The 13,279-nt window shown below is 39.7% G+C and overlaps 1 protein-coding gene across 1 annotated transcript in view; it reads left to right on the top strand.

The window, feature by feature from the left end:
- The first annotated feature begins 12 nt into the window (after positions 1 to 12).
- RAB18 (RAB18, member RAS oncogene family) overlaps positions 13 to 13,279 on the top strand; it is a 28,105-nt gene continuing 14,838 nt past the window's right edge. Inside the window, exons 1-2 of the mRNA NM_001075499.1 lie at positions 13 to 130; positions 5,358 to 5,413. Coding sequence (NP_001068967.1) covers positions 63 to 130; positions 5,358 to 5,413 — 124 coding nt within the window. The 5' untranslated portion in view covers positions 13 to 62. The remainder of the gene's footprint in view (positions 131 to 5,357; positions 5,414 to 13,279) is intronic.

Raw genomic sequence — 13,279 nt, 5'->3', positions numbered from 1 at the left:
GGGGGGAAGGGCTGAGGAGCGGAAGGGGCGGCCGGCTGCTCGCGGTGCGGAGCAGGGTCAGGATGGACGAGGACGTGCTGACCACCCTGAAGATCCTCATCATCGGCGAGAGCGGCGTGGGCAAGTCCAGGTGAGACGGGTCTGCGAGCCGTGACGACAGTGGCGGGCTCTCCTCCTCCGTGGCGGCTTGTTTCTTGGGGCCCCGGCGGGAACGGTAAACGGCGGCGGGCCGGGCCGGGCCGGGCCTGGCCGGGGCGAACTCGGCTCGCGGCCCCGCGGCCTCGGCCCGGCCTGGTTCCCTGGATCGCGTCCCCTGCTGTCGCACCGGGAGAAGAGCGATTCCGAGGGCGCCGCTGGGCCGGCCGGGTCGCCGCCGCAGAGGCGCCTAGGGCGTGGCGGGCGGGTCGGGGCCCGAGTCCCGCGGAGGGAAGAGGCCTCCCAGCCCCAGGGATCGAGCTGCCTGTCACCCCGCGAGCGGAGAGCTTGTGACTTGACCATCGTGGGATTTCTGTCGGGCTTTCTCTAAATACGTGAAGTTCTGCACAGGAAGTTTCGTGACGCCATAGGTCACATTCCTGGCCTATTTGGGTGCACCCCGTAGCCAATTATTCTTTTTTTTTTTTAATGAGTCAGCTGTGAAAGAACTCGTAAGTCTTCTGACTGCTTAAATAATTCACTTTGGTCTAAGATGCAGGAGCTTAAGCTATGGGCCACTTTTGAGAATCCAGTGTAATTGTTGTTTCTTGCTCTGCCACGTCATATAGAGGTAACGAAACACGTTAGTATGTGTCTTTTCTTTTTGACGGTTTTTGCTGGGGGCGGGGGGCGGGTAATAATGTTGACAGTAGTTAAAGTTGAGTATTAGGGAAGACGTGGAGCCTGCTGGGTGTTGGGCAAGAGCTCTGATTTCATCCAGGTCTTAGAGCAAAGTTCTCCAGGTGATGTTATCCTTGTCATCCGATTGTGAGTAGGGTTAGTAGGGTGTGTCCCAGGCTGCTTTGATCTTTAAATGAGATCCAAATTCCAGAAGCTGTAAACAATTTCATATTTTAGCTATGCCTCCTTATAAGCTTATCTTTCAAATTACTTCGTGAGATCTTATTTTTTTTAAGATATTTAAGCATTTGAAATCTGTAATGTGTTCTGCAGCTTTATGTACTTTTAAAGCATGACAGTATATTTTCATAGTTTCCCTCTTTTGATGTACTTTGTGTATTGGAATGAGGAATTTGTACGTAACAAGGAATAAAGAAATGAAACACTGCAGACTAAAAAAAAATAGTATGTGTGTGTGTATGTCTTATTTAAAGGGCTGAGTAATATTTTCATTATCACTATCTAGTATATGTGAGAGTTAAAAAGTTAAGTAATACGTAAACATTGTCTTAGGAATTCCCTGGCCACGTGATCTTTTTTTCTTCTTGAGATGTGACTCTCGTTTAGGTTAAGGCATATGAAATTGCTGATTTTGAAGTCAGGAGTGGTTGGATGTTGTTTTGTGTGGTTCAGCCCAAAACATGATTGGTTGGTGCCTATTCTAAGTGTATTGGAGGGATGATTGAGTGAAGCTCGCTTTGTCATGCCCCACTCTTTGCAACCCCATGGACTATACAGTCCATGGAATTCTCCAGGCCAGAAGACGAGTGGGTAGCCCTTCCCTTCTCCAGGTGATCTTCCCAACCGAAGGATTGAACCCATGTCTCCTGCTTTGCAGGTGGATTCTTTGCCGTCTGAGCCACCAGGGAAGCCCAAAGTAAACACTCCTATTGTTGTTATTGTTCTGTAGTTGCTAAGTCACAGTGAAAGTTGATATTCTTTCTCTGGAGTAAAATCTGTTAAGTGGATTTATTGGTTTCCTTGGTCCCCTCCTGGCAAACAAATTTATTTGGAGCTTATCTGCTCCAATTTTAACACCCTTACCTCTTTGAAGAAAGGATTACATTTAGGGAGAAAGTTACCTTATCTTTCCAGCTGGATATACATTACTGGTGGACATGATATGCTCTGGAAAAAAACTTGGAACGCTTATCTTCCTAGATAAAATGAGAATAAATGACTCTTTAGAAGCCTGGGCTTCCCTCATAGATCAGTCAGTAAAGAATCTGCGTGCAACGCAGGAGACCCAGGTTCAATTCCTGGGTTAGGAAGATCCCCTGGAGAAGGAAATGGCAACCCACTCCAGTATTCTTGCCTGGAGAATCCCATAGACAGGGGAGCCTGGCGGGCTACAGTCCATGGGGTCGCCAAGAGTCGGACGTGACTTAGCAACTGAACTACTACTTAGAAGCCTATGCTTTTTAAGGGGCTTCCCAGGTAGTGCGAGTGGTAAAGAAACCTGCCTGCCAGAGCAGGAGACACAGGAGACTTGGGTTCCATCACTGGGTCGGGAAGATCCCTATTCCAGTATTCTTGCCTGAAGAATTCCGTGGACAGAGGAGCCTGGTGGGCTACAGTCCATAGGGTTGCAAAGAGTTGGACATGACTGAAGCCATTTAGTGTAGCATGCTTTTTAAGGTGAGTTAGTACAAAAACATTTGACATCAATACAATTCTACAGGATTGTTCTAACCAATAGTTTCTATTTCTCTGTAAATCTAGAATTAATGAAAGTGAGGCATCACGTATGTTGTTGAGAAATCATTGCGCAACAAAGGAGATCTTAACTCACTCAAACTAGTGGGTTATTTTTCCAGTTTATTTTATACTTAGAGTTAATCAAACATGTGAGAGCAGCCAGGAGACCAGAATGATGAAGCTGGTGCTGCCACTTGTGTGACCTTGTGTGTGACACTCAGACACTCTAGGCCTTCATCTCTTTGTTTCAAAAGTGAGGTTGGAGTAGAAATCTCTCAAACCTATCTAGTGTTAAATGTGCAGTATTCTTTGAGTCCATGGCTAGCGCATAGTGAAGTAAAGAAGTAGCAAGGTGTTTCAGAACTGGAAGGGATTATAGAGACCTGCTGTTATTTACTTTGCTGTCCCTTCTGTGTCTCTTACATCCCTGTCCTTTTTGACCAGTTTCATTTGTAAACTGAGAAATGCACCTTAGTGATAATCACACTGATTAATTATAGATTTGGTCTCCTCCAAGTGGAATGGCAGGAGTTATTCCTTCCATCTACAGCTCAGTATTTTGCTCCTTAACTGTTGAAAATGAAGGCTTAACCATACATGCTTTAGAACGGTGTTGCTTAATCATTTTCGGGTTGTGGATTCCTTTCAAAATCTAGGAGAGAAGTAGACTCCCTACCTAGAAAAATGCACATGTAGAATTTAGGATACATTTTCATCTGACAGTGTACCCATGGCTAAGATCTGCTCCCTTATCCTCAGAGCCTATATTAAAATTTGTTGTTTTACCTCCTTGCCTTTCCTGACAAAATACCGTTAATGACAAGTGATGTTTTAAGGATTAGTAATTATATAAGAAAACCCCCTGGCTCAGTATCTGGCTCGTTGTCCAAGTTCAATGAATAATAGCCCATACTGTTCTTATCAATTATGTTATTGTTATGGTATCATTACCACTAGTGCTAGGTAAGGGTCTACATTTTTGTAATATTTTCTTTGGTGACATGAGTATAAATACACAACTTTTCTATTCTTAAATTATGAGTAACTGAAATTTTTTGGCTTCCATAATTTGAAGTTTAATGTTGGGGAGAGAAGAAAATTTTTATGAGTAGTCTTTTAAGATTCTTATTAGTGCTGTCACCTAATTCATGTTGGAATTAAATAAAATTAGTTATAGTTCAATGTTAAGTAGAAAAAGCTCCAATTTGATTCTTTTGTCTTACTTTGCTTTTGTCGTGCTGGTTTTGTGATCACCAGAAAGCAAAACTGGGAAAGGGAGAGTTAGTCCTTCAAATTGAATTAATGACACTGGGTTTGGAAAGTGCCAGGAGGCCATTATGTTTTGCAATATACCCTGTGGACAAAAAAAAAAAAAAAAAATCTTTAGCAGCAGTAATTACAGTCTATAGAAATAGTCATACATTTTTTTGTCCCCTGAAATTCAGACATAAGATAGTTATTGTCTTGATTTTATTAATACAATTAAGTCAATAGAATGGTGTCATCCTACTTAGGGATAATGTGAGGGGAGATTTATTAATTTTATAAATCTAAAAGCAAGGAGATCAGACCAGTCCATCCTAAAGGAGATCAGTCCTGGGTGTTCTTTGAAAGGACTGTTGCTAAAGCTGAAACTCCAATACTTTGGCCACCTCATGCGAAGAGTTGACTCATTGGAAAAGACCCTGATGCTGGGAGGGATTGGGGGCAGGAGGAGAAGGGGACGACAGAGGATGAGATGGCTGGATGGCATCACCGACTCGATGGACGTGAGTTTGGGTGAACTCTGGGAGTTGGTGATGGACAGGGAGGCCTGGTGTGCTGCGGTTCATGGGGTTGCAAAGAGTCGGACACGACTGAGCAACTGAACTGAAAGGGCTTTAATAAAAACTTAGGTTTTATTTTTGAAGAACTTCTAATAACTGACATTTCTGCCTTATATTAAATAAAATAATTCTGGAAGATAAAATCTTGGAATACTTTTGTGATTATCTTTTCCTTTCATTTCATGCCTTCCTTCCTTTCTTTACCATTTCCTAGGTGTACTCCTTCATTATCCCTTACTATAATCATGGCAGTTGTCTTCTGTTGATTTTCTTAGGGTTTTTTTTTTTTTTTTTTTTTGCTGGCGTTAACTTTTCAAAATATAGAGCAGTTCCTGCCATTCCTTTCTTTGACAGCCTTTGGTAGCTGCATATTGCCGACTTGTTTCATGTGCCTTACCCAGCATTGCCAGAGGAAACCTACTTCAGCCAGCATGTGACCTTCAGCCCTTACTTTTATTGTATCTCTTCTTCCCACTTGGTAATAGACTACTTGTTTCAGAATGCTTGATTTCACACCTTTCTGTTTTTACCTGAATTCGGAGTGGATGAAGCATTAGATTTCTTAAAAATTTAATTTGTTGCATTCCAAGAGACTTCCTCTTCCCCTTTTGTCCATGTCGGTTAAAGCATTACATGTTTGCTAATACCATTTTCTCAGAAGAGCATACCAGTAGTTATATAAAAAAAAAACAAAAACCTCTTTTCACACTTAGGAAATGGAGCATAGGAGATAAGTTTTCTAGTAAACTACTTTGCTTTGGGGATTCTTTAATTGCCTTTCCAATAATATAATTCCTCTGAATATACCTGCAATGAGGCCATGTTTCTGGAAGCTGACTACATTAGCTCTTTGAAGTTGTGTCTAACTTGTGACAAAATAGAGCAGTCAGGAAGATTTATCAAATGTTGAGAAAGAAAAGTTGAATTACTAATCTGTCTTTTTGACATCTCTTTTAGCCTGCTCTTGAGGTTCACAGATGATACTTTTGATCCAGAACTTGCAGCAACAATAGGTAAGCCCATGTTTAAAATTTTAGTAGAAATGCCAAATACTTTGTTGCCTTCAGGCTGTTTTATCTAACTCCCCCTACCCATCCTCTCACTACCCCACTGCTTCCATGTCTGTCAAAATCTTACTTGTCTTTCTAGTGTTACCTTTGGTAGTCATTCAGTTTCCAAAGTCTTTGTAGATCTAATCAAGCAAAAATGTAACTTCCATTGCTGTTGTCTTATGGTTCTTTGTTAACACTGAGGATGTTATGATTATCTTTATACACATTCTTGTGCTGTGGGACGTCTTTTATTTAGCAGCATACAGTCATTTGAATGTTTATTGTATGCCAGGCACTGTCCTAAGAGGTGGGTTATGGTGATCAATAATACAAACGTGGTGTCTGTCATAATGGACCTAGCAGTGTCACTCACAGTAGAGTGTGTTGGTTTTGTATTTTTAGCATTTCATATAGTATCCAACATGTTTCTGGCAACATATTTATTGATATTAGTTATTAAAGACTGTGTGCATAAATACCTTTTAAAAACTGAAGTTTAGATTGCCTGAAAGTGGTTTGCCATACCAGCTTACTAGAATATATGAGAAGATAGAGCTAGATAATTTGGTATCACATGTTTAGGGAGTAGATGACAATGTAAAGGTTCAAGAGACAACTTGTAGTAGTAGAAAGAGCTGAGTCAGAGCAGTATGATCATCTTGGCTCTGCCTCAAACGTTGTCATCTTGAGGGAGTCATTAACTTCCTTGTCCTCATCTGTAAGTTGGAAGTAATTTGGGCGAGAGAATACATTTTTCTTCCAGCTCTAAAATTTGATGATCTGATGAGTAGAATGTAGTAAGGATCTGATCTTGTATTACAATTAGGGAAAGTGTCTTTATCAGATTCCCGAAATGTTCACATTTATAACATATGCTTTAGCATTCTCTCCACATACACATGCACAGTATTCTTGCTTTTTTCGAATTGTTTGAGAGAAAATTGCATTCAGTATCTTCAGTGTCTTTAAGTACTTTAACGTATATTTCCTTGATGAGCATGGATACAGTTCTCCTGTATGCAGATAGATTTTTATCAGTTGTCCCGCTAATATCGTATATACCAAAGGAAAGAATTCTTTCTGGTCCAGAGTCCAGTCCAGGATCCTACATTGAATTTTGCTGTCATTTTTCCTTAGTCTCTTTTAATCTGAACATTCTTCATTCTTTCTGTGTCTCTGTGGCCTTGGCATTTTTGAAGAGCGTGTGCAGGCCAGTCATTCTGTAGAATATCCTTCCACTGCAGCTGTCCATGTGTCCTCATGGTTAGATTCAGGTTGTGCATTTTGGGCAGGAATTCTCAGCAGTGCTTCTCAGAGCGTGGTGTGTATCAGTGCCCTTAGTGGTGACTGGCCTCCGTTACTTGGATGAAGTGCACCATGTCTCTTCATGTCCACTGTCATTCCAGCTCCGGTGGTTGTTGAACTGTGGTTTTTCAAATCCCATCTTTCCATTTCCATTTCTTACTTAGAATTCTGTAAGGAAGAGCTTTGGACGTGAGTCTGAGCAAACTCCCAAGAGATGGTGGAGGACAGAGAAGCCTGACGGGCTACAGTCCTCGAGGTCACAAAGAGTCGGACAGGACTTAGGGACTAAACAACAACAACAGAGGAAAGGCTCTTCTTCGTTTCTATCAACATGATCTCATGGTGCCTCTGAATTTAATACATTATATCAGGCATTACTTCTCTTTTGTATGACATGTTAGCATTGACAGATACACTGTTATGTATGAAAATGGAATCATTTAAAACACTACTAGTTCAAAATCTGTTTAATTTGGTTTTGGTATATTATTTGCTTCTTTAAAAAGTGAGCTATTAGTAAAACTTGATTTTACTCAGAACATCCCTGGTATTGGATAAGCAAAGAGTAGAAGAATAGTAACTGGCAGGAAAAAAAATGTACCTAGAGTTAAATACTGGCTTCCCTGGTGGCTCAGACAGTAAAGTGTCTGTCTACAATGCAGGAGACCCGGGTTCAATCCCTGGGTTGGGAAGATCCCCTGGAGAAGGAAATGGCAATCCACTCCAGTACTATTGCCTGGAAAATCGCATGGACAGAGGAGCCTGGTAGGCTAAAGTCCATGGGGTCGCAAAGAGTCGGACACAACTGAGCAACTTCACTTTCACTTTCAGAGTTAAATACTAAGGGAATGATCCTATATATAATATAAACTTGTTCTTTAAGCTCTAAGTCTTGTCTGACTCTGAGACCCCATGGACGATAGCCTGTCCTCTGCTTGGGATTTCCCAGGCAAGAATACTGGAGTGGGTTGCTATTCTTTCTCCAGAGATTGTTCCTGTTCCAGGGATCGAATCCTCAATTCCTGCATTGGCAGGCAGATTTTTTTATCACTGCCAGGGAAGCCCATAGTATAAATTGTCTTCATTTCAAACCCAAATGTCATTGGGTTCTTAAAGATTGACAGATGACTTGTTGTCTTTATTACTAAAAAGGTTCTGCTTTAAAAACAAATACTAAGATTAGCATACTGAAAGAACATTCATAATTTGTTCCCCCAGTCGACCCTGGGTCTTGAAAAGAATCTTTAACATTTTGGCATCAGATAATTTTCTGCTCTAGGTTATAACCAATATACACATGAGGTTTTGAAATAAAAATAATTATCTTAGTTGTTAATGGCCATATGAAAAATAGTATTTTGTGGAAAGTTAGTATTTTACCTCACAATGTAATAGTAAGTAAAGCATACCTTGATCTTTCAGTAATGTAGTGAGACATTCAAGTTTCTATCATGTATAAAATACTAAGGTTAATTGTTGGACTCTGGGTTTGAAGATGGTACTGTTAAGTTGGCATTTTCTTCTGCTTTCTGGGAATTGGCTATTAACAACAAAGAGGGAAAAACTAAAATACAAAGCACATGGTCTGCTAAGCCACAAAACTGGAATGGCTGCCTGAAGCAGTGGAGACCAGGCAGGCCACCTATGAGAGAAAGTGGACGATGCCATGGCTGCAGAGCTTGGAGCCAGCAGGAGATGCTTCATGAGTTTGAGAGGCCCACCGTGAGGTGCAAAACCTGTTAGCCTTTGTAAAAGCAGAATGGCTTCTCAAGCCAACGGCAGGAGTTTCCCTGTCTCTGGTTTGATTTTGAGAAGTTGGGAAATGAAACCAAACAAGGAGTCACACAGACAAGGGGAGGTGATGCCTTTGACTAATGTTAAGGCCTTCCGTCTGCTCTGGATGTTGAGAAGTAAATAGCTAACTGATTCTCATGTAAAACCCTGAATCAAAACAAAATTTTGCTGGTACAGAACTCATCCCACTGTGGCCTTCTGTATTAGCTTCCTGTAGACAGCTTGTCTAGGAAAACCTCATCACTTTCAGTGATGAGTTGGCAGAAAGAATCCAGCTCAAGGCCGCTACTGCCATTCGAGAATTGAAAAAGGAGAAAGGAATGGAAAAACAAAGGACAGGTGAAGAATATTCATCAGAGGAAAATATTGCTGTAAAGAAGATGAAAATAATGATCCAACATCTTCCATGAATTTAAGACCCTTAATGGAAATATTTATCAGTGAGAACACAAAACAGTGGTATGAGGTCAGGGAAGAGACAGTGTGACCACATGAGAAAGTGCAGTGTAAGCTGACTGAGTGGAAAGAAAAATAAGATAAAGCTATGGCTGAAGTGAAGATGAAATTGGAGGGCTCACAAGGGACAGTAGAGACTGTGGAAAACACAGTAAAGAACAAAAGCTAGAAATGGATGAGTGGTAGAATTTACCCAAATGAATAAGAATGTTAAAACAAATTAGAGTGAGAAAACATGGGAATCACAAAAGAAGATTGTTACATAGTCTGTTTTCATCTTAAAGAAGAAACATAATGAAACAGCCAATATTCAATGATATAATCCAAGGTAACATTTCTGACATAAAAATAAACACACACACAGACAAAACTGTAAGAATATTTGACCAGGCTTTTGTTACATGGGAATGTTTTCGGGGGGGGGGGAAACATTAGATTTTTCTTTTTTCCATGGCCAGGCCATAAGATGATGCTTAATCATGTCTTTATCTGAAGTACTTAATCAGCTGCATTAGATACAGTTGGTTGAATTTAAGCGTGGATGTTAGATCTAGTCTGAGTAAATAGCCACAATTTTCTTCATGTATTCTGTTTGTTTTTTTAATTTACCCTTCCTAAAGAAACCTTTGAATACAAAAAGTGCTTTAAGTAAAACCTTTCAAATAAAGAGAAAATTTAGAACGCCTTCTCTACTTAAGACAGGTTCACAAACTACTTCTTAATTTGTAAGACTTAAAGTTGTTACAAATGCTAAATTATTTTGTGAGGGTTGATGCATTTCAGCTAAAGTTACACGAATTCTGGTTGTTGTTGGTTGACTTAGGTCAGTGATTCTTATTACCTCCTTAGTAGGTTTTTAAAAATACCCATTTTGGCTTCTCAGTAAAGCGTCTGCCTATAATGCGGGAGACCCAGGTTCAATCCCTAGGTCGGGAAGATGTCCTGGAGAAGGAGATGGCAACCCACTCCAGTATTCTTGCCTGGAAAATCCCATGGACGAAGGAGCCTGGTAGACTACAGTCCATGGGGTCGCAAAGAGTCCGACATGACTGAGCGACTTCCCTTTCACATTTTGGCTTCTAAGGGCAGATATAAGATCTCCATCCACATGTTACTTTATCGTTTGAGCTTACGTAACAGAAAGATGACTTAATGAAAATAGAAAGCAGCTAATACATCTTATTTAATGCCATAACATAAACTTGTTAAAATACTTGGAAATGTAATATAACCTAAAGAAAAAAAGAACTATTCTATTTCATATAATTTAATTTAGGTAAACATTTTAAATGGAGTAAAGCAATAAATACGGCTCTGACATTTCATTATTTCAAATAATGTCAAATGGTCTTCATCATATATAAATTGTTTCTTTTTTCCAGTCTACTTAGAGGCTTTAGTAGGAAAGGTTGTGATTTTTTTTTTCCCATGTGCTTTTCAGCTCTAACTTAAGGTTGATAGACCTTTTTATACTGAAATGTCCTTGCTTTCCTAGTTAAGTCTTTACTTTCTTTGTTTGATGTATTTCTGGATTTGGTATATTGCTTTGGGTGGTGTAGTCATTTCCCCAGCACTGATTCTCCCAGTCCACGAACATGGTATGTCTCTGCACTTGTGTCACCTTTGATTTCTTTCATCCAGTTTCTTACAGTTTTCTGTGTGCAGGTCTTTTGTCTCCCTGGGGAGGTTTCAGTTCAGTTCAGTCACTCAGTCGTGTCCGAGTCTTTGCGACCCCATGAACTGCAGCACGCCAGGCCTCCCTGTCCATCACCAACTCCTGGAGTTCACCCAAACTCATGTCCATTGAGTCGGTGATGCCATCCAACCATCTCATCCTGTCGTCCCCTTCTCCTCCTGCCCTCAATCTTTCCCAGCATCAGGTCTTCTCAAATGAGTCAACTCTTCGCATGAGGTGACCAAAGTATTGGAGTTTCATCTTTAACATCAGTCCTTCCAGTGAACACCCAGGACTGATCTCCTTTCGGATGAACTGGTTGGATCTCCTTGCAGTCCAAGGGACTCTCGAGTCTTCTCCAACACCACAGTTCAAAAGCATCAATTCTTTGGCACTCAGCTTTCTTTATAGTCCAGTTCTCACATCCATACATGACTACTGGAGAAACCATAGCCTTGACTAGACAGATCTTTGTTGGGGAGGTTTATTCCTAGGTTATTTTCTTTTTGTTTTGGTGGTAAATGGGATTGTTTCTTCAATCTGTCCTTCTTATCTTTCATTGTTAGTGTATAGGAAGCTAGCAATTTCTGTGTACGTATCCTGGAATTTTACTAAATTCACTGATGGTCTCTAGTAGTTTTCTGGTAGCATCTTTATAAGGTTGAGGAAATGTCCTTCTATTTCTAGTTTGCTATTTCTACCTTCTGTCTCTATGAACCTTTCCTGCCTTCTGTCTCTATGAACTTGCCTAGTCTATAGAATCCTTGTATTAGACTCATATAATATTTTTGTAGACTCATACAGTATTTGTCAATATTTGTAGACTCATACAATATTTGCCCTTTTGTAATTGGCTTATTTCACTTAGCATAGTGTGTTTAAATTTCATATGTGTTGTAGCATATATCAGAATTTCATTCCATTTCATAGCTGTGTATATCAGAATTTCATTTCATTTTATGACTAATAATATTACATCGTATGTACATGCCACATTTTGTTTATCCTTTCATCTCTCCGTGGATACTTGAATTGCTTCCACTTTTTGCCTTTTGTGAATAACAACTGCTGTGAACATTGTACAAGTATCTGTTGAGTTCCTATTGTCAGTTCTTTGGGTCTGTACCTAAGAGTAGAATTGCTATGTTATATGGTAATTCTATTTTTAGCTTCCTGAGGACCCACCAAGCTATTTTTTACAGTGGCTGAACCATTTTACATTCCTACCAGCAATGCACAAGCATTCTAATTATGTCCTTGTCAATGCTTATTATTTTTTGTTTTTTAATAATAGTTTTTAATCCATTATGATAGTGTCTCAGTGTGGTTTTAATTTGCATTTCCTTAATGGATAATGATGTTGAGCATCTTATGTGCTTGTTGGCCATTTGTGTTTATTATTTGAAGGATTGTCTGTTCAGATCCTTTACCCATTTTTGAATCATGTTTTCTGTTGTTGAGTTATAGTCATTCTTCATATTAGAAAGCTTTCAAATATTTTTTCTCTCTCTCTTTTTTGAATTTTTGGCTGCACTGGGTCTTCGTTGCGTCGTGTGGGCCTCTCTTGTTGTGGAGCATGGGCTCTGAGGACGCAGGCTCAGTGTTGTGGTGCGCTGGCTTCTCGAGTTGCAGCACAGGCTCTCCAGTTGTGGCCGCTCCCATTTTGTGAGATTTTTTTTTCATACCCCTTTGATGTTGTCCTTCAATGCACATAAGTTTTTAATTTTGATGAAATCCAGTTTATCTACTTTTCTTTTGTTGCCTGTGTTCCTGGTGTAATAGCCAAAAAAATCATCACCAAATCCCATGTCATGAAAATTTTTTTCCTATGTTTTCTAAGAGTTTTTAAGATCTGGGTGTTACAGTTAAGTCTGATACATTTTGTGCTAATTGTATATGGTGTAAGGTAAGGGTCCAACTTCATTCTTCTGTTTGTGAACATCTAATTTTCTGAGCACCATTTATAGAAAAAACTGTCCTTTCCCTACTGCATGTTCTTGGGTTCCTTGTTTACAAAGTCAGTTGGCTGTATATGTGATGGTTTATTTCTGGCCTCTGCCATTGGTTTAAATGTCCTTTATGCTGGCACTGTTGATTTTAGTTATTGTAGTTTTGAGTCAGTTTTGAAGTTGTAAAGTTCAAGTCCTCAATTTTTTTCAGTACTGTTCTGGTATTTAATGCCTCTTGTAATTCTGTATGAATTTGAATGTCAGCTTTTCCATTCTGCAAAAATGCTGTTAGAATTTTTATTGGATTGCATTGGATCTGTAGATTACTTTGGGTAATATTGTTATCTTAACAATATTAAGCCTTCCAACTCATGAACAGAACATGTCTTTCACTTACTTGTGTCTTCTTTAATTTCTTTCATCAGTGTTTGGAAGTTTTCAGTGTATAAATATTTAAGCTCCTTGGTTAGCTTTATTCCTGAGTAGTAGTATTGTCATCATCTATTTTTAAAATATTTTATTTTTTTGATGCTATTGTAAATGAAATGATTTTTTTTTTTTTTTTGGATTGTTTATTACTAGGATATAGAAGGAGAAGGCGAGAAGGCAATGGCACCCCACTCCAGTACTCTTGCCTGGAAAATCCCA

Source organism: Bos taurus, chromosome 13 (assembly GCF_002263795.3).
Source record: "Bos taurus isolate L1 Dominette 01449 registration number 42190680 breed Hereford chromosome 13, ARS-UCD2.0, whole genome shotgun sequence".
NCBI lineage: Eukaryota > Metazoa > Chordata > Mammalia > Artiodactyla > Bovidae > Bos > Bos taurus.
Note: the sequence above shows the minus strand (reverse complement) of the source record. Positions and strands in the feature narration are given on the sequence as shown.